Here is a 21,127-nt window from a genome sequence, read left to right on the forward strand (position 1 = left end):
AAATTTCGTCGCCGCCACCCACCCCTTAGGGGGGTAAATGTGAAATTTCAAATGGAACACCCCCCATTCGTTTTACATATTTGGATTCCATGTTGAAAAGGAAGTATATTTTTTGTTCGAAAAATTTTGTAACCTTCGAACATTTATAAACATTTTGTAGTTTCAGTTTCATTTTGTTCCCTTTATATAATAACAGTTTTGGTTTCCGTTGAGAACATTGCAAAACGAATTTTATTTTTAAAAATGTGTGCAAAGAATTCGGCAAAAGAAAATTGTTTGCAATTTATGTTTTTCTGTAACAATAAATAATATTAATTTGTTCCAACTCTTTGGTTGCAAGGAACAATTTCATATGAATAACAAAATTAAGTATGTTACTACAAATTAGTTATCATTTAAAGTACACAAATAAATGTTGAATGGGGCAAATGTTCAAAATGATGACCGTTGAAATGCATTGAAGAGAAGCAAGGAAGCTGGAGTTCTTCTAATAGAATGATTTTCGGTGGATCCGGACACACACTATGTACGCCTCTGTTTCGTACCCATCAATACAAGAAAACGGCGAGATGGAATGAGGTTTTCCTTACTCCAACTGAACTTCCATCAAGGCTTTTGCCCCCTTAATCAGAGGGTCTGCGCACGGCTATGGTAGTCTTGTCCAGATTCAATATTCTTCTTCATTGCATAACTTATTTCTTTAGGTTTTAAAATGTCTTATACTATTCACATTGAACATTATTTTCTTTCAAGGTAGAACTAATTTAATTAGGTTTCACAAATGTCTTTATTATATTCACACTGAACATTCATCTTTCAATGTAGAACTTATTACCTCAGGTTTCAAAAGTGTCCAAATCTATTATCATTGAATATTCTTCAACGTAGAACTTATTTCATCTGATTCCAGAAATGTCTTATTCACACTGCTGTTTCTCTTTAATGTAGTCATTATGCAGAGTGAACTTTGCCACCTCGGTGGCTGACTGCGCTGAATAGTCGATTCACTATCTCGTCATCGTAGGTTCAGGTTCAGGTCTTAGCTGGCGTATTTTGTATGTGTACCTCTTTGTTATTTAGCTTCGCTATTCTGTCACTTTTGGCTAATCGCAGCCATGAGGATGAGTGATGATGGGATAAAATTGATGAACTAACACTCCAAAAGAACACTCATGGACAGGCAGGACGGGACTCGAACCCGGGAACTTCCGTGGCAAGATCGAAAGTCGACCTATATTCTTTTTTAAAAAATATTTCATTCGGATTGATCAGTACAAAACTGTCCCTGGATAGCGACATAAAATTTGAAATATAATATTGGATTTCCAAAAATTAAGTGCGCATCCCTTCGGTACCTTAATTATTTCGATTTTTTTTAATGGCTTACTTCTGAACTTATTTATTTTGGACATATTTCTGCAGGGCGACGAGAGTCTTGTTTACACATATTTGTTGAAACCGTATTACCTTTTTGAACCTGCAGAGAGTGTGTACGGATTCAAACACTCGCATTTTCACAACACTTCGCTCCTGGGGTGGGTGTCTTAGCTGATTAACAAGTGCCAACCATGCATTAAAATTAACGACTCCGCACTTTGCAAGTATAAAGTACACTTCGCGTAAACCATGTGAACGTATTTTGCCCGCGTGGGCACTTCTCCCTCTCGGAAATGAACATGACGTCAGTGATTATCACGTTATGAATCTTTACAGCGTCGTTCTCGTGTTTATTCTGGAACAGGAGAACAAGGGGAGAAAACTTTGTAATGAACCGAAATTTGCCTCTACGTCACCGGAAAATACCAGGGAGCAACTGTGACCAAACAAGACTGCGTGCTTCCTGGCCATTATCGTGTCTCCATGCTGAAATGGGGCTTCTATTACTAAGATTTACATTTCCTGGTTAATTGGGATTTTCTTCCAGACACGCGCTTCTCATGACCGGAAGGCTTTCATTTTTAATGCGGTTTGAGCGCGCAATATTGCTTTCTTTCAAGCCAAGAAAAGGTACACTTTTTCCTTTCTCCCATCTCCTTAAGAAGCCCCCACACCGAAGCAGCAGCGTAGAGCTCTTTGAAAAATTGTTAAAACATGCAGAAATTTCACACTGAAGTAACAAGCTGTCAGTGTGAACGTTTTCGTTTGTTCTTACGCGCTTGAAACCTGAAGTACTAGACCAGCATGCTGTTCAGGCTTAAAGCGCGCTTAAACTAGTAAAAATATTCGCACTGAAGCAGCACAGCTTGCTATTCAGGCTTAAAGCGCGATGAAACTAGTAAAAATATTCGCACTGAAGCAGCACAGCTTGCTATTCAGGCTTATAGCGCGCTTAAACTAGTAAAAATATTCGCACTGAAGCAGCACAGCTTGCTATTCAGGCTTAAAGCGCGCTGAAACTAGTAAAAATATTCACACTGAAGCAGCACAGCTTGCTATTCAGGCTTAAAGCGCGATGAAACTAGTAAAAATATTCACACTGAAGCAGCACAGCTTGCTATTCAGGCTTACAGCGCGCTTAAACTAGTAAAAATATTCGCACTGAAGCAGCACAGCTTGCTATTCAGGCTTAAAGCGCGCTGAAACTAGTAAAAATATTCACACTGAAGCAGCACAGCTTGCTATTCAGGCTTAAAGCGCGATGAAACTAGTAAAATATTCGCACTGAAGCAGCACAGTTTGCTATTCAGGCTTAGAGCGCGATGAAACTAGTACAAATATTCGCACTGAAGCAGCACAGCTTGCTATTCAGGCTTAAAGCGCGATGAAACTAGTAAAAATATTCACACTGAAGCAGCACAGCTTGCTATTCAGGCTTAAAGCGCGATGAAACTAGTAAAAATATTCACACTAAAGCAACACAGCTTGCTATTCAGGCTTAAATTAAAGCGCGCTGAAACTAGTAAAAATATTCACACTGAAGCAGCACAGCTTGCTATTCAGGCTTAAAGCGCGCTGAAACTAGTAGAAATATTCACACTGAAGCAGCACAGCTTGCTATTCAGGCTTAAAGGGCGCTGAAACTAGTAAAAATATTAACATTGAAGTAGCACAGAATGCTGTAGCACAACATGCTGTTCAACAAGTAAGAACATTCACACTGAGGTGGTGTAGCATTTTCTTCACCTTTAAAGGCTGCAGAAAGAAATGAAAACTCTCACTGAAGCAGAGTAGCGTTAAGTGATTTCAAAATATATGCTAAGCATTGAGCTTGTAGAAAGTATGTAGCACCTATCGGGAATCTCTGTAGGAAAGGAACGAGAACAAGTAGCGAGTCGAGAGGGGTCGACCAATGAATGCGTTAGTGGTGAAGTGGTTGCATGGACGGTAAACAAGGCCTGCTTTGCTCCACCCACTCGCTTTCTCCTCTTCTCTAGCCTTATGCGCGGCCTTGCTACACAGATTACCGTGACAGTGGAGGCGTCAGAGAACAAAGAAAACTTTAATTAAGTTTGTGCAGCGACATAATTAATATAGTTATTGTTTTTATGTTTCGAGACAAAACCGAGCGTATACCGATACTTGCCTTTCGAGACAGACGTTTACAAGTCGAGAAACTGGTAAGTCTTGTCTTGATCCTAGGTAGCTTTTGAAAGTCGACAACTTGAAGGCGCCTTGTCACCGACCCGGTACCAGTTTATCATTTTTGATCCAGCTTATCATTGCAAATAATTAGTCTGGAAAGTAGTGGTTTCCATTAATTAGATACGATCCTGTTCGTGCCTTCGTTTTACCCATTCTTTTCTGATGCATTCACTCTGAAGGGTAAAGAAAAAACCAGGAAGAGAGCACGGAAATAAGTCACGAGTTATTGCATGCGTTCACAATTAGCACCCGAGAACGAAACACGAAATTTCATACCGTGGACAAAAAGAGGACAATGAACACGCCGAGACCAAGTACTGGGTATTGACGGGGTCAAATCACACGAGATATACTTTTCTCCTTGTCAACATATCAATGAAGCCTATATGGTGTTATGAAATTTCAGGTACTGAGAGATTAGTACATGTTGACTTTCGCCCTCCTCCTCCATATGACCTAGATTAAACGGCGCTAGTTGTGTTTCCGAATGAATAATATTGATTTGTTTTTGTTTTTATTTAGTTTCCATGGGTATTTTCACATAACGTCCGGACTGAACGATGTCCGAAAGCATGAAGGCTGACAATCGGTATAAAATATAAATATACACAAGAGTTGAATGTCACGCTACAATTGCATTTTGTGCACAGGTAGGCTTCGAGATCAAGAAGGATTTGGATGAAAAATAATTTTGTACGATATACGAGGGTTGTCCAAAAAGTTAGATCCCAATAAAACTTTGGCTTGGAAATAAATGTATCGTGTTTCTTACAGGTAGAATAGAAAAACGCCATTTGCTGGCATGGTCAACGTGCGATAGTAAACTCTACAACTGCCTTCCAGTTCTAGGTACCTAGTATATTAAATCTTATGATAACATTTAGACGTAATTTAGAAACAGTACATTTACATTCTAAGAAAACCCAAACTCAGTGGTGCGATTTGGATCCAAAACTGGGGATGAAAGGACAGTTCACTTTTCCTTGGTATATAAAGCTTAGCATAGTGCAAAACTGGCAAAAAGTAGGGGGTCAGCGCCGAGAAAACTTGACCAAATATCTATTGCGAGTTCAACTCACTGATGGCGTTCAGTGAGAAATGTGATCTGCGTACCTCCAACAAATAAAGCTGACGAAATCAGCTCTCCTTACCATGCCGATAGGTTTTCTTCGTAGTTTATTTGGTAATGTAGAACTTTAAGTAGGGTTCAAGTGTTTTAAAGGTTAATTGCTTTGCAGATCTTTCATTGGTGTTTGCCCCGTAGTTAAGAAACGGTATATTATATACTTTCAATTCCATTTCTTTGGCTGGGATAAAAACGTCCCTGGCAGGGATTAACATTTTTTTTCCTGCCGGGGTTAAAAATATTTGTGGAGAGAAATGTCCGCACACTGGCTATGGTCTCTTCTACCTCACGAGCCCATAAAAACAACGATACCTTTATTTCTCCCCCATTTATTTTAAACATACCTTATCTATTGTAATATCTATTTTATGTCAATTGCGAGCATGTCATCATCAATATTCTATCATCAACGACTTTTTTGTGCAAGTCAAAGATTTGATCCATTAATGGAAACATAATCCCAAGTTAATGGAAAGGAAACAACTTTCCACTACATAAAGCGTATACCCTGAGAAAATTTTGGGACTATAGAGCTGGTAGCTACGATGCTGGATCAAAAAACAGCGATCAAACAAAACATTACTCGCCGTCACGTGAAGTGATGCATTTAATATATTTACTTGTCGATATAAATCGTATCCTATTGTAATGGATAAGTGTGGTGTGCTGCAAACACTACTGCTCGTCACGAACACTCAGCGGGGATGCAAATAGACTAAATAGCACGCAGAATTGATTTTGGTGGAAAACTCAATAAACTTCTCATTAGTGCATTAACAGAGCGAAAAATTTTACCAGGGCGATAAGAATCGCTTTCAAAACAAGAGGGGTCCATTTTACACGATCGAAACATCACGCACGTACTAAAAAGAAATAATAATGTCACAATTGCAGTCAGGTCAACAATGGATCGTTGAAAGGCTTCTTCGAAACACACACACGTGCATCAATACGTGTGCGTGCACACTAAAATTGAGTAATGGCTTATTTGTGGAAACAGCACAGAATGTGCTTTAATATTGCGATAGCACTTCCACATTCTGTTCCGATATCTCTTAGAAGTACTGGCATGGTTGTGGTCAGCAAAGACGGACGGACGGCTGGCTCTTTGAGGTCATGCTTTACTGTTTAAATATGCGTCATTTGTACTACTGCTAAGTAATGGGCCGCGTTTCCGTGACTTTTAACAATTCAAGGTATTAAAAAAACGTGTGTTATTCTTTGTTGGTTTAATTTCATCAGAAAAACAATGAACCACATTGTTGAGCTAGGTCACCGTGGTTACATTTTCATCAATTTTGTTGCTCAATTGTTCAGTTCTGTGATGAGAGCGTAATTTTTGGTTAATAATAATTGACTTCCACACCATCTGTGAGAAAACACAGATTCGAAAACTGCATGGCCTTTCTAGGAGGCCAGGAACAAACGAGCTGTGTATAAGAACTATTCACGCTGTGCGCAAGTTGTGTATGAATCTGATACATCTGGCCTGCAACGGAGACGCCCTCTGTATCAATTTGATGCACGTGACAGCTAAGTATTAAATTAAATAATTTCTCAAAATTATTGCTTGAGATTAAAATTATGGATACATCAGCGCTTAGGGCTATTTGCCCTCGTCGCTTCTTGTCGAAGTAAAAGGCCACTTTTGTAGTTGAAAACTCTTTTCTGAGGAAATAAATAATTACCAAAGAAATACCAGTGCTTACCTAATAATATAAAGCATAGCATATATATCTGAATTCCAAAATCCCCATACTTATAATCAAAAAATAAGGCTGTAAGGGGGCACTCAGCTGGCATAAAAATAAGACACGTGAGAATACAACGTTACACATTACAATTGGGTACAGACGCCAGAGCCCCGTTGGCGTACTCAATCCTTAGGATTATACTTTATTTCATCTAAAAGTTTCTCTAGAGGCTTCGAACTCACCAGGTTATTCACTTGTTAGTTACCAGCTGTCCATTCCTCTCAGGTATGTGAAATATGCACTGTCGTGTATCAAGCAAGCTTCCTGATGTATTGAGGCTGCAAGGTTGGCAAGCAGCAAGCTGTGGAGAATACTAGGAAGGAAAAACTCACGTGTCAGCGTGGAGGAAACTCCACGGACAGGGGTTTAGGGGAACGGACAGGTTGGCAAGTTACTCACTTTTCGTTTGGAGCGGAGAGAGGCAAGAAGACTTTGGAAAGGAGAGGAGTCAGCCTGGGTTAGGTGAACTACCTACGAAGCCTACAGAGAGCTTAGTTTGATTTTACTCTACGTTACTAAATTCACAATCATTGGTCTAAGTGTAGACAGGTAACTATCCTAACCACAACATGCATGATTTATGTTCAAAGGTTCACAAAATCGAACGAGTGACTATTTGTCATTTCTAGTTATATAGTTAGGTATTCTATTTCAGTTGTACCTTTCGCAGCCAAGCATCCAACTTCTCATGAGGACAAGTGGTCTCATCATTACCAGGATGAATGGTGATTAGCTACATTTTCCATTAATCTATTGGGAGTGGTTGGTTCGATCCCATCATTCAGTAGAATGATACGTGTGGTTCGATCCCATCATTCAGTAGAATGATACGTGTGGTTCGATCCCATCATTCAGTAGAATGATACGTGTGGTTCGATCCCATCATTCAGTAGAATGATACGTGTGGTTCGATCCCATCATTCAGTAGAATGATACGTGTGGTTCGATCCCATCATTCAGTAGAATGATACGTGTGGTTCGATCCCATCATTCAGTAGAATGATACGTGTTGTTCGATCCCATCATTCAGTAGAATGATACGTGTGGTTCGATCCCATCATTCAGTAGAATGATACGTGTGGTTCGATCCCATCATTCAGTAGAATGATACGTGTGGTTCGATCCCATCATTCAGTAGAATGATACGCTATGTAAAATAGATATTGGCCTGTATGTGCGCTCTTTACACTCCTTTTGGTATTGTATAGCCTGTGCATTTGAGCGTATGTGAGTTACTGGGTCCAGTCCGTTATTTGAAATCAGAACCTTCTGTGGTTAGATATGGGTATGAGCACGTGGCTGCGGACTCGGGAATGCGTTATTTCCGGTATTTTTGGCTAATCGTGAAGTTGAGTGATGATATCATGAAACTGATGAAGGAACACTCACAAAGAATACCCAAGCCCAGACCGGGATTCAAACCCAGGACCGCTGGCGTCATAGAGCCCTGCGCTATCCACTTCGCCACAGAGGACTGCAAGGAATGTTGAAGATCGATGACGTCCTATAACAGTTGGGCTGAAAAGTTCGTAGGCTAACATAGTAAAAAATATTTTTTTGACAAAATTCGATTTTATTATTCAATATAGTTGCCTTCGAGGGCGATACAACGATTATAGCGGTCATACAATTTTTCGATGCCATTTTTATAGTACGATTTCTCTTTAGCCTCAAAATAGGTCTCAGTTTCGGCGATTACCTCTTCATCAGTGCTAAATTTCTTTCCAGCGAGCATTCTTTTAAGGTCTGCAAACAGGAAAAAGAAAGTCACTGGGGGCCAGATCTGGAGAATATGGTGGATGGGAAGCAATTCGTAGTCTAATTCATATAATTTTGCCATCGTTTTCATTGATATGTGACACGGTGCATTGTCTTGATGAAACAGCACTTTTTTCTTCTTCGAATGGGGCCTTTTCTTCGTGATTTCATCCTTTAAACGCTCCAACAACGCTATGTAATAATCGCTGTTGATGGTCTGGCTCTTTTTGAGGTAATCGATGAATATAATACCATGCGCATCCCAGAATACTGATGCCATAACCTTGCCAGCCGACTGTTGCGTCTTTCCACGTTTTGGATTCGGTTCATCATGTGCAGTCCACTCGGCTGACTGTCGATTGGACTCTGGAGTGTAGTTATGGAGCCATGTTTCATCCATTGTAATATATCGACGGAAAAATTCGTGTTTATTACGGTTGAATATCGCTAAACATTGCTCCGAATCATCAAAACGTTGTTGCTTTTGATCGATTGTGAGCACGCGCGGCACCCATTTTGCACACAGCTTTCGCATGTTCAAATATTCATGCACAATATGTCCAACACGTTCCTTTGATATTTTTAAAGTCTCAGCTATCTCGATCAACTTCACTTTCCGATCATTTAAAATTATTTTGTGGACTTTTTTGATGTTTTCGTCGGTAACAGCCTCTTTGGGGCGTCCACTGCGTGCATCGTCTTCGATGCTCATTTCGCCTCGTTTAAATTTAGCAAACCACTTCTCAACGGTTGATTTTCCTGGTGCAGAGTCCGAATAATGTTTATCAAGCCAAGCCTTGGCTTCAACAGTATTTTTTTTGCCAAAAAGCAATGCTTTATTAACACACGAAATTCTTTTTTATCCATTTTTTCACAATAACAAAAGCTGCTTCACTCACAATGCTATATCTCACGAACTAATTATCCGGTAGCTGTGAAATTTATACACGTATCTTTTGAAGGTTAGTACTAAGTAAAAATCACATGGATTTAATTCTAGTAACGCCATCTATGAGTCAGCCTACGAACTTTTCAGCCCACCCGATACACTTTCTTACTGGAAAAAGTGTTAACTGTTCTGTGGCTAAAATTCGTCCTCCTGTAAAAATTTTCCAATGACGAAAGTTTTAAGTGCCAAAAATGTACTGGATATGTTCTGGCGTGCAACAAAAGCACATTTGCAATATTTACCAATTGCGTGACGAAATTCTAGATATCGTGCGTTTGTCGAGCGTAGATAAGAGATGACTTGATTGTTGGTAATTTATAGACGGCGCTGCTCCCGTTCATTTTTGTCCTTTTTCATTTCCTGCCGCTTACTCCGGTCGTTCGTGGAATTGTCACGTGCCTTTTCATTAAACGAAGAGTGCCTTTTGTGCATTAAAAACATTTTGCTTTATAATGGTAGAGTACGATTTCGAAATGTTCTGTGTGGCTATAAGATCAATCGGAATACACATTTCAAGGTCTAACCGCAGAATTGTTCAAATATGTAACCTGTACAAGCACGGAAGAAATACATATTTCATATCATTTCCATGTCTAAACTCAGTTTGTAAACATCAAGGACGCTAGCAAGTTAAGAGATGCATCCTGGGATATTAAAGATTTTAATGCTGATATTTATTTTGTATTTATGTATTATTGTTGTGCGTATAATGCTCGATTCTGTAACAATGATTTCTTAAATAATTGTTCTTAAAGAATTAGTCTAAGATAATGTAAGTTGTATCTCTGATTGATTAATTGATTTTGCTAATTTTACTTCGGTTTTCTGCCTCTTTTGGCTAATCGCGTAGATGAGGATGAGAGACGATATGATGACATGGATATATGGACGCTGAACAAAGAATACCCATGCCCAGACCGGGATTCGAACCCGGGATCCCTTGGCTCGTAGAGCCCTGTGATAACAACTATGACATGGGGACAGGCGTATCTTGTATTAATATTAACCCATGACGATAGTTCTTTTTTTGGCTTATGCTGTTACAACACTACTAAAATAAAACATTAAAACTAAAGCACCATGGTGCAACACCTCATTTTAAGACTAGAACCTGCTTATTGGCTTCTTAAGTACGTGACACAGAGTTAGGTCATCGAGCTTCATCGCCGCTGTTTTCTGACTTTCGAGATCGGAGCCTGCTACTTCTTGTTTCGAAGTAGCTCAACAATTGAAGAGTTAGCTGGAAGAAGAGCGTAACTCAAAAAACGTTATCTGTAAGAAGATCGTTACTCAGAAAACGTTATCTGAAACAAGATCGTAACTCAGCAAACGTTAGCTGGAAAAGAGCGTAACTAAGCAAACGTTAGCTGAAAGTAGAGCGTAACTCAGAAAACGTTAGCTGAAAGAAGAGCGTAACTCAGAAAACGTCAATTCAAAGAAAAGTGTAATTCAGAAAACGTTAGCTGAAAGAAGAGCGTAATTCAGCAAACGTTAAACGTTAGCTGGAAAAAGAGCGTAACTAAGCAAACGTTAGCTGAAAGAAGATCATACCTCAGCAAACGTTAGCTGAAAGAAGAGCGTAATTTAGAAAACGTTAGCTGAAAGAAGATCGTAATTCAGCTAACGTTAGCTGGAAAAAGAGCGTAACTAAGTAAACGTTAGCTGGAAAAAGAGCGTAACTAAGCAAACGTTAGCTGGAAAAAGAGCGTAACTAAGCAAACGTTAGCTGGAAAAAGAGCGTAACTAAGCAAACGTTAGCTGAAAGAAGATCATACATCAGCAAACGTTAGCTGAAAGAAGAGCGTAATTTAGAAAACGTTAGCTGAAAGAAGATCATACCTCAGCAAACGTTAGCTGAAAGAAGAGCGTTATTTAGAAAACGTTAGCTGAAAGAAGATCGTAATTCAGCTAACGTTAGCTGGAAAAAGAGCGTAACTAAGTAAACGTTAGCTGGAAAAAGAGCGTAACTAAGCAAACGTTAGCTGGAAAAAGAGCGTAACTAAGCAAACGTTAGCTGGAAAAAGAGCGTAACTAAGCAAACGTTAGCTGAAAGAAGATCATACATCAGCAAACGTTAGCTGAAAGAAGAGCGTAATTTAGAAAACGTTAGCTGAAAGAAGATCGTAATTCAGCTAACGTTAGCTGGAAAAAGAGCGTAACTAAGTAAACGTTAGCTGGAAAAAGAGCGTAACTCAGCAAACGTTAGCTGGAAAAAGAGCGTAACTAAGCAAACGTTAGCTAAAAGAAGATCATACATCAGCAAGCCTTAGCTGAAAGAAGAGCGTAACTCAGAAAACGTTAGCTGAAAGAAGATCGTAACTCAGCAAACGTTAGCTGGAAAAGAGCGTAACTAAGCAAACGTTAGCTGAAAGAAGAGCGTAACTCAGAAAACGTTAGCTGAAAGAAGAGCGTAACTCAGAAAACGTCAATTCAAAGAAAAGCGTAATTCAGAAAACGTTAGCTGAAAGAAGATCGTAATTCAGCAAACGTTAAACGTTAGCTGGAAAAAGAGCGTAACTAAGCAAACGTTAGCTGAAAGAAGATCGTTAACTCAGAAAACGGAGTTTGGAGGCATCATGGAAAACTATCTGCACCCTGGATCTCTTGCTGGAAGACAATATTTATGTAGCCTATACTATAGACAAATATACATGAATACTGAAAAGATTCCCTCGGGCTATCGACCAGGTGAGTTGTGGAAAACGTTCCAAGCTTTCGAGAGCTAACGTCACTCTCATCTTCAGGGTTGAAGTGAAGATGAGAGTAATGTTAGCTCTCGAAAGCTTGGAATCTTTTCCACAACTCACCTGGTCGATATCCCGAGGGAATGTATTCATCATTCGTCGCCAGGAAAGCTTCAAGACTTACTTCATACATGAATACTGTCATATTAGAGCACCAGATGCAAGGAGTAGATAGCATTCCTTGATTACCTCCAAACTCTTGAGATAAGGCCTTCTTCCAGCTAACCCTTCATTTGTTCGCACTAAAAATTTTGGTGCCTACCAAAAAAATTACCACACTACTAATATACGTATATTGTGTGGTTAAATGTTGTATGTGTGACATACTGTGTTATCGGCCTACGTGGCATAGTGGAATCCAGAGGTTCTGAGTTCGAAACCATGGATAGGACATGACAGTTTCTTTGTGTCTGTCTTTTACATTCCAAACAATCGATTTACCATCCGCTCTGATTGCCGTGAATAATCGAAATAAAAAAAGCTAAAATACAGACACGCGTGAACCGAATGCTACTGAATACGCTTGCGAAGAGATTAATGTGGGTTGTTCAGCAAAGCGAAACCTTTTGTTTTTATCCTGTCATTGAAATCTCTGCGGCTAGAGCCAAATAACCTACTTTGCACATGTAATTAATTATTTGGAAACCGCGCCTTCTTTATGCTGGATTTATGAACCGTTGCAAGAATTGACGTCACAACTGAGCGCTCATTGGTTGCGTTTCAAACATCAAGTTGGATCATTGATCACACTGTCAACTTCCACCAGAGAGAGGGAGCCTGCAATACATGTTTTATGAGTAGCTCTTCACACACTTTTCAAAGATAGAACAGTTTTGTTCCTCTCACTCAGAGTTGAGAGAGAAAGATCCCTGAATCTCTATTGTATGCATATATTTCTGAAGTTAATATTTTAAAACATGCGAGTTTACTGTTCTCCTGTGAGAGTTATTGACATTCAATGACGGAACTGAAGTGCAAGAGACTTAAAAATACATTAAATGTAGAAACTGAAGCAATCACGATCAACAAAGAAAAAACTGAAGCGATCAGATCGATGAAACCAGAAGAGAGTAATGGATATTACATGCAGGAATTTAAGTAGATACAGACTTAGCGAGATTAAAAGTAGAAACTGAAGAAATAAGGATCAACAAAGAAAACTGAAACGATAAGGTTGATCAAGCCAGAAAGAAGTTATCGACATTAAATGAAGCAACTGAAGTACAGAGCAGATAGATTTAGCAAGATGAAATGTAGAAACTAAAGGAATCAGGATCAACACAGTAGAAATTGAAGCGATCAGATGAACCAAACCTGAAGAGAGTAATCGGCATTATATGAAGGAACTGAAATACAGAACAGATAGACTTAACGAGATGAAATGTAGAAACTAAAGGAATCAGGATCAACACAGTAGAAATTGAAACGATCAGATGAACCAAACCTGAAGAGAGTAATCGACATTATATGAAGGAACTGAAATACAGAACAGATAGACTTAACGAGATGAAATGTAGAAACTAAAGGAATCAGGATCAACACCGTAGAAATTGAAGCGATTAAAGTTATCCAACCAGAGACATTATATGCAGGAACTGAAGTAGAGAGAGACTTGGCGAGACTTAAATGTAGAAACCGAAGTAATCATTATCAATAGAATAAATACTGAAGCAAGCAGACCGACCCAACACGAAGAGAGTTATTGACATTAAGTGCACCAATTAAGAATCATAAAACTAACTGAAAACTATCAAACTGCAGAAACTGTAAGAGTTCGTTTAATCGATTATTATAACACAATATTATAATAATTATTATTACACATTAACCAGCTACAACACCATCTACAATATTAAAATTTGAATTGGTACTCACCTAAATTAGTTGTGTCGCACGGTAGCACTATTGTATCTCCCGTCGTCACTCTGTAAGTCTGCCCAACTGTTGTGAACATCGGGATATCTTCTTTAATGTACTTCTGTTGCGCTGCACCTGTAACACAGTAAAGAGAATAGTGTCAGATATACAGGTTTCAGAACTGACAGCATATTGTAGGAGTCGGAGGAGTTGTATAAGTGATTTAAAAATGTTATATTGTACTTTATCCAAGCAAGCATTGAGAATAAACCAAGTAACTTGTTCCAGAAAAGATGAGCAGTGGCAACTGAATGATCTTAGATTATTATTTGACGTTGCAAAGACGTAGACTCACTCCTGCCTTTCCCATTACAATAAGGAAATAGAGAACTTTGCTCTCAGTTCAGGAATTAAACGAGATAACTTCCCTAAATGAAGTTGTTGTGGAAACGATGGAAGATTTGCAATAGGTCACGCAAATAGTCCACCGCGGCACACCATGTATGACATTACATTACGTGCAGACAATACGTTCCAATTTCAAAGTTTCAATCTGGTGCGGAGAATTGCCCCGTGGCAGAAGATGCCGTGATTGAGGCGCTTGAGAACACTTAGTGAACTTTTCCACGGTTGAAAGTTTCCGTCCCCTTTATAGGTCAAGGTCCGTATTGAATTTTATGAAGTTTGCGAATCAATCTTGTTAATTTTGAAAATATATGGTAGCTAGGTCTCAATAAAAGTTGCTATTCTCATACTAGTCAGAAGTTAACACAGAATTTACAATTTTTAAACAATTGCACTTAAAAATCAATGCAACTTGTTTTAGTACTGAATGGTAAGGCTACTCAAGCATTTATTGTTAACGAAAACAAGTCACACATACATACACCATGTCCCAAAAGACACCTTCTATTTCAACGAAAACTTTGGCATTTGTCTGAGCTTCCTTATTCTTTTAGACCCCTAACTAGCCATCTTTCGGTAAAAAAGAAAAGAAAAAGAGTGTTGTTCATGTATCGCGAACGAATAATGAATTAAATGTCAACGTTTTCATGATTCGCTATTTTATGTACTAAAATCTTCAGATATATTAGTTTGTACCCTTGGGATATTTACGATAAGGTTCGAGTTCCCATCTTCACTGCAGAGGTTAAAGAACGGGTGACTGTAAAGCATGGTAAAGTGAAGACACACAGAAGGGGTGTGGAGATAGAGCTCCACACATTCTCGATTTCTCTCAAAAATATTCGGGGAGGAGAGTTTGTCAAAAGAAAAGCAATTAGCTTAGACCTCAAATATAGTTTAATAACGATAATATTACAAACACACCCAAAGAAGCGTGATTGTGAGTGTTTAATACTTTCTCGCTCTCTTACCTCCACCAATAACAATACGCACACACAATAAAAGTAAACAAGATAATGCATGATATATATTAAAAATATATGTACATAATGAAACTATTTCAACTATTTGATGATATTGACATCTTTAATTAGTTAGTAAATGATATAGTTTGCTACTTTACAAATATCTGATGCATATAAAGTAACAAATTAATTCCTTTATGTGTATTCAATAATAGTGTTGTCCACGGGATGAGACGGGACAAGCTTTTAAAAATTCGAGACGAGACGAGATTGACCATGTGTCATGAGACAAACGAATATTTTCGAGACGAGATAGCATTTCCACGAGACGAGACAGGCCAAAGTCCCGTCTCGTGGGCAACACTATTGAATAATAATGTATTTTTAAATATTTAGTAATTTACTTTATATTTAATAGCATTAGCCTATATATAGTATTTGTGTGTGATATTAAGATCTTCCCCCCCCCCCCTCCAAAGTCTTCACCCTGCCTGGATTGTCGGAAAACCTCCAATAAACCACAGTGAATCCTCTCTGGGGAATAAACCAAACGTAGAAACTCTTATGCCAAGGAGGACACAAATGCATAGCTCCAATGTTTCTAAACTCAAATCGGTGGAGGCACATAGTGGTTCGGATTCCACTTTAAACTGTAGGTTCAGTTCCGATTAGCCTTACTGTGCATAAAGTGGACTTAAAGCACCCAATCAATCAATCTAAACTGAAATGTATCGTCATATCTTCAAATTTGTTGTTGGTATGAAATCCTAGTGCTAAAAAGTTACCACCATCAGGACTACTTATTACACACAGTCTAAATCAGTTCTTCCCGCAGTGGACGTTACGACAACAATAGAACAACGGAGAACTCACGAATGACGCCAAATATCCATACGGTATACAGTTGCCTATCTTGAATCCGTTATGTGTATCCTGAACATGAAAAGGGTCGTCAAACCATAAAGCAGTCTGCGAATTTTTGCGTCAGACCCTAGAGTAACGGCGCAAGATCCCTAAGATGGTTCTACACTGCTCCATTCCCATAATTCCTGCGGCTCACGTAAGACAAGCAGCTGGAGCCATCATTGGAGATGTAACCAGTGCCATCTATCGACGAAAAAAAAGAACGTGCGGCAGTAAAAGATATACAAGCTGAGAATACGGCTGGTTTTAAGGTTATCGTGTCGATAGAGCGAAAATACCACAGAAAACATCACTCCCTCGCCGCTCATGTGCAACCTATTCAGCCGACGTTCCAACTTCTCCCATAATGGTGTCACGCCTGTGGCACGACGCCCGGAGCAGCGTAAAAGGCCAACCGACGAATTTCCTTCCCATTCTCGCCTGTCGTCCGGGGGGCCCTTTTATATGAGAACTCATAAGTCACCGTTCCGAAAGGCAGAGCTTGGAAATACGACTTTTAGCATTCCCTCCGATGACATTAAAGGCGAATTGTCAGCATGAAGGTTGATTGTGTGACGACTTACAGCAAACGTCATTCCAATTTGCTCGCTCCTTGATCTTCATTAAAAAGAAAAAAAAATTGGCATCATCCGGTTACCCCTTTACTCGGTCTTCAACATTCAAGACGATATTTCACACAGATGCACTCAATATACAGTCCGGAGAATTTGTGGAGTAAAGAGAAGGGGAGAAAGCGAGTAGGTGGGGCAAAGCAGTGCGCGCTGCTGCAAACAGCAGGTAGCTGCAGCCGAATTTTCCTTTCCATGTACTCACATCCCCTCTCACGCGTTCATTGGTCCAGCCTTCCCGAGTCATTGGTTCATTGGTCCAGCGTCTATTCCATTTTCTCTCTCGCCTTTCACTACTGAAATTCACAATCTTCGGACTGTGAAACAATGCAGATTTGAATTACTTTGTATTTCTATTATAATTTTACGTCAATTACAACAATGAGGATGAACAGTGTGGTATTTGAAAACTTTCCAGTGGTGGGACATTCCAGTGACTCCTCTTCAAGCACAGGGATAGTGAATGATAATATTGTGATTTAGATGAAAGAACAATAACAACATTCCTGGCCAGGTCAGGACTCAAAGCCGGAACATTTGAGGGAGAGCTGGCGAAACGAAGCTTTGAATTTTATTGATTGATTTGGTGTTTTAAGTCAACTTAATGCACAGTAAGGCTAATCAGGACTGGACCTACAGTTTAAAGTTGGATCCGAACCACTATGTGCCTCCACTGGGAATCGAACCCGCGACCCCTGGAATAAAAGGCGACGACGCAACACTGCACCATCGGGGAGGCTTTGAATTTGATGTCGCAGATTATACCTACCCCCCCATATAGATACTGTTAAAAAGACGTAAAGTGCTCCCCTGTGCTTAACAACATGCCATGAAGGCGTCTAGGTGTGTTGGGGTAACGCGCCACACTTTCTTGATCCGGTCTTGAGTGGGGGTGATGTGATCAGCATCACGCCCCTGACCGCCTTTACCCCCAGGGTTTCCTCCAGATACCCATGTCATTCGACACTGGGTGGGCGCCGGGGCCGCTTCTAACGTTAGAAAAGTTCCCGGATTTGAACCGGCCGGGGATCGAACCAGGGACCTTTAGCATGGTAGTCAGACGCGATACAGACTTTTTTTTTTTTTTTTTAATAAAACGGAATATCCCTAAGCGGCAGTATTCCCCTTCTTCACTTTATTCTCGGTTTTTCATTTCTCGATTTATCTCAATTTTCAGTTTTTATCATTTGGACAAACACAAATACCCATGCCTTACCGGGACACGAACCCGGAACCCCTGGCGTCGTAGCGCGCTGTGCTAACCACTCCGCCACAGAGGTCGACTTCTGAGCCACCGCGGATAAACTATTCAACCCTAAGAAATATTTTCTTCTTATTAGACGAGGACGTTTTCCATCTGTTTGTGGGGCATTCGCAGTAACCAAAAGGGCGTATTTGACATCTACAAACTGATGTCTTACATATCAGCAACAAATTCAGAGTTTACCGGGACTTTAACCCGGAATTATGCCATACCGTGCCATCGCTCTACCAAATGAGTCAGTTGGTTTTGATAATTTTTCTTATACCCTGTTAAATTGCCTCTGTTAGTGACATTGCAACGTGAATCAGTGATGACTTGTGGTATATCTGTTAGTGCCAAAACCGAAGGCATTTTCATCAGCGATTATTGTAACAAAGAAAAGAGAAAAAATGCTCGCATGTGTGCTAGCAAATAATCTGGGCATTTTTCACGTCCTGCCTGGAGTCAGAAAATAGACGGGTCGTGGATTAGAAAGAAAGGAGAGTGAGTACCTTACTGTTACCACAAGCGACGCCCAAAGTTGCGATTTGCACGTGGGTATTGTAAATACGCTACAGGAACGTATCCAGTAGAGAAGCGAGTGCGAAATTTTATATGCGCATCATACAACAGATCTATTTGTGTGTGATATAACAATTCACACCAAAAGAAAACCTTTCAGCATGATTCTCGTATCATTAATACGGAATCAGATGGAGGCCATTGACGGTTCTTCAACACCAACAGAGTTTTCCCACTCTCCCAGTGCCAAGACGAAACTTCCACGGTTCAGCAACTTTTATCTACTTTCAAGCAGCGTCTTGGAAGGAGCAGAAATAATATTCAAAGGGAAGGAAGATGATTCTGATTCGCCCAGGAGATAGGGAGAGCGGAGGAGGAGGAGAGGGAGAGCGTCTACAAACAAGAAAAACAAAAGGCAGCCCGGCGGAAAGTTTTAATTATCCCACCGTCATCTCCGCTTCACACCACACCACTTGCTGTCTGCGAGCCTATATTTCACCTCCTCCGCTGTTTGGCACACAAAGCCGATGCAACTGTATACAGATATTAGCAAACGCCGCTTGTTGTACTCACCTCCCACCCATTCTCAACTCAGTGTTCTCGGATGGCGGGAAAATTCCCGCCAAACCGGAAGATTTTGTGTTGAAGGGAAATTTTATTCCAGACCAGTACGGTTTTTGAACCTTCTTAAAGAAATTATCGACATAACCTTTCTCTTAATTCTTATTGTGGTTATTATGTGTATTGATATTTAGAATAGGTTTATGTAATAAGTGTTCTTTTGTGCATGATCGCATACATTACACACATTTCTGTGCGTCTCCTGAGATCCAGTGGCGGCGATTGGATTCCAAAACTGGGGGGTAAGGACATTACTTTCCCTGGCTAGATAAGGTTTAGAATAGTGCGGGGGCAAAAGTGGCAAAAGGGGGGCGGCGGGAGACGACTGCCCCCCCACGCCCCCTTAATCATCGCCACTGCTGAGATCGTATACATTCAGAGTATGTATACAAACGCATTGTAGGCATTTAATAAGTACTTCATACTTTGTATAATTCTTGCTAAGCCCATTTCTGGCGCTTACGCCAAATCGCGACGATGAATATGAATGATGATGAAAAGACACTCGCAAAGTAACAACAAACCTCAGGTCATGGCTCGAACGCGGAACTTTTGGTGGCGAAATCAGCACTGATAGGATGATCGGTACTCGCCCTAGTTTAAAGTGCAACACGGGACCCTTTGATTACAAGGATACGACATTACCACGACGACATCGGGGAGGCACTATTTCACCCGAATATTGAGTTCATCGCGACGATGAAGATTAATAATGACATGATGAAATGGGCCATACAACAAACACGAGGACACATCCATATGTGACTATAAGGTTGGATATTGGGACGAAGCGTGGGTACGAAGGGCTTACAAAGTGACTGAGATTCAATGCTGATATAGTACCTTTCATAAAAGCCAAGAACTCTGTCTTCTACTTCCGCACTGGTATTCTTCCTCTATGTAGCCTATGTTTGAGTTTTTGTTTAAAGTTCACTTTATGCACAGATAGGCTAATCGGACCAGGACCTACAGTTTAAAGTGGAATCCAAACCACTATGTTTCCTCTATATACGTAGGCTCGCCTAATCGTCACAGTTAACCCAACAGTATAATACATGACATTAATTAAGTCAGCAAACTAACTGAGTTAGAAAATAGCCAAAAAATAAATACGAATTAAAATGTATATTATTTCCTAAATAAAACATAATTAGTAATTGTAATACAAGGGAGCGGTAATGTAACAGTTGGGCTGAAAAGTTCGTAGGCTAACATAGTAAAAAATATTTTTTTGACAAAATTCGATTTTATTATTCAATATAGTTGCCTTCGAGGGCGATACAACGATTATAGCGGTCATACAATTTTTCGATGCCATTTTTATAGTACGATTTCTCTTTAGCCTCAAAATAGGTCTCAGTTTCGGCGATTACCTCTTCATCAGTGCTAAATTTCTTTCCAGCGAGCATTCTTTTAAGGTCTGCAAACAGGAAAAAGAAAGTCACTGGGGGCCAGATCTGGAGAATATGGTGGATGGGAAGCAATTCGTAGTCTAATTCATATAATTTTGCCATCGTTTTCATTGATTTGTGACACGGTGCATTGTCTTGATGAAACAGCACTTTTTTCTTCTTCAAATGGGGCCTTTTCTTCGTGATTTCATCCTTTAAACGCTCCAACAACGCTATGTAATAATCGCTGTTGATGGTCTGGCCCTTTTTGAGGTAATCGATGAATATAATACCATGCGCATCCCAGAATACTGATGCCATAACCTTGCCAGCTGACTGTTGCGTCTTTCCACGTTTTGGATTCGGTTCATCAGGTGCAGTCCACTCGGCTGACTCGATTGGACTCTGGAGTGTAGTTATGGAGCCATGTTTCATTCATTGCAATATATCGACGGAAAAATTCGTGTTTATTACGGTTGAATATCGCTAAACATTGCTCCGAATCATCAAAACGTTGTTGCTTTTGATCGATTGTGAGCACGCGCGGCACCCATTTTGCACACAGCTTTCGCATGTTCAAATATTCATGCACAATATGTCCAACACGTTCCTTTGATATTTTTAAAGTCTCAGCTATCTCGATCAACTTCACTTTCCGATCATTTAAAATTATTTTGT

The 21,127-nt window shown here is 39.9% G+C and overlaps 1 protein-coding gene across 3 annotated transcripts in view; it reads right to left on the reverse strand.

Moving 5' to 3' along the window:
* LOC145978505 (limbic system-associated membrane protein) overlaps window positions 1-21,127 on the reverse strand; it is a 706,857-nt gene that overhangs the window by 313,080 nt on the left and 372,650 nt on the right. For all 3 annotated transcript variants that reach the window (XM_083111131.1, XM_083111130.1, XM_083111129.1), the window contains exon 2: window positions 13,789-13,905. In XM_083111131.1, the coding sequence (XP_082967257.1) occupies window positions 13,789-13,905 (117 nt within the window). The remainder of the gene's footprint in view (window positions 1-13,788; window positions 13,906-21,127) is intronic.

This window comes from Lepisma saccharinum, chromosome 25 (assembly GCF_977018435.1).
Source record: "Lepisma saccharinum chromosome 25, izLepSacc3.1, whole genome shotgun sequence".
Taxonomy (NCBI): Eukaryota; Metazoa; Arthropoda; class Insecta; order Zygentoma; family Lepismatidae; genus Lepisma; species Lepisma saccharinum.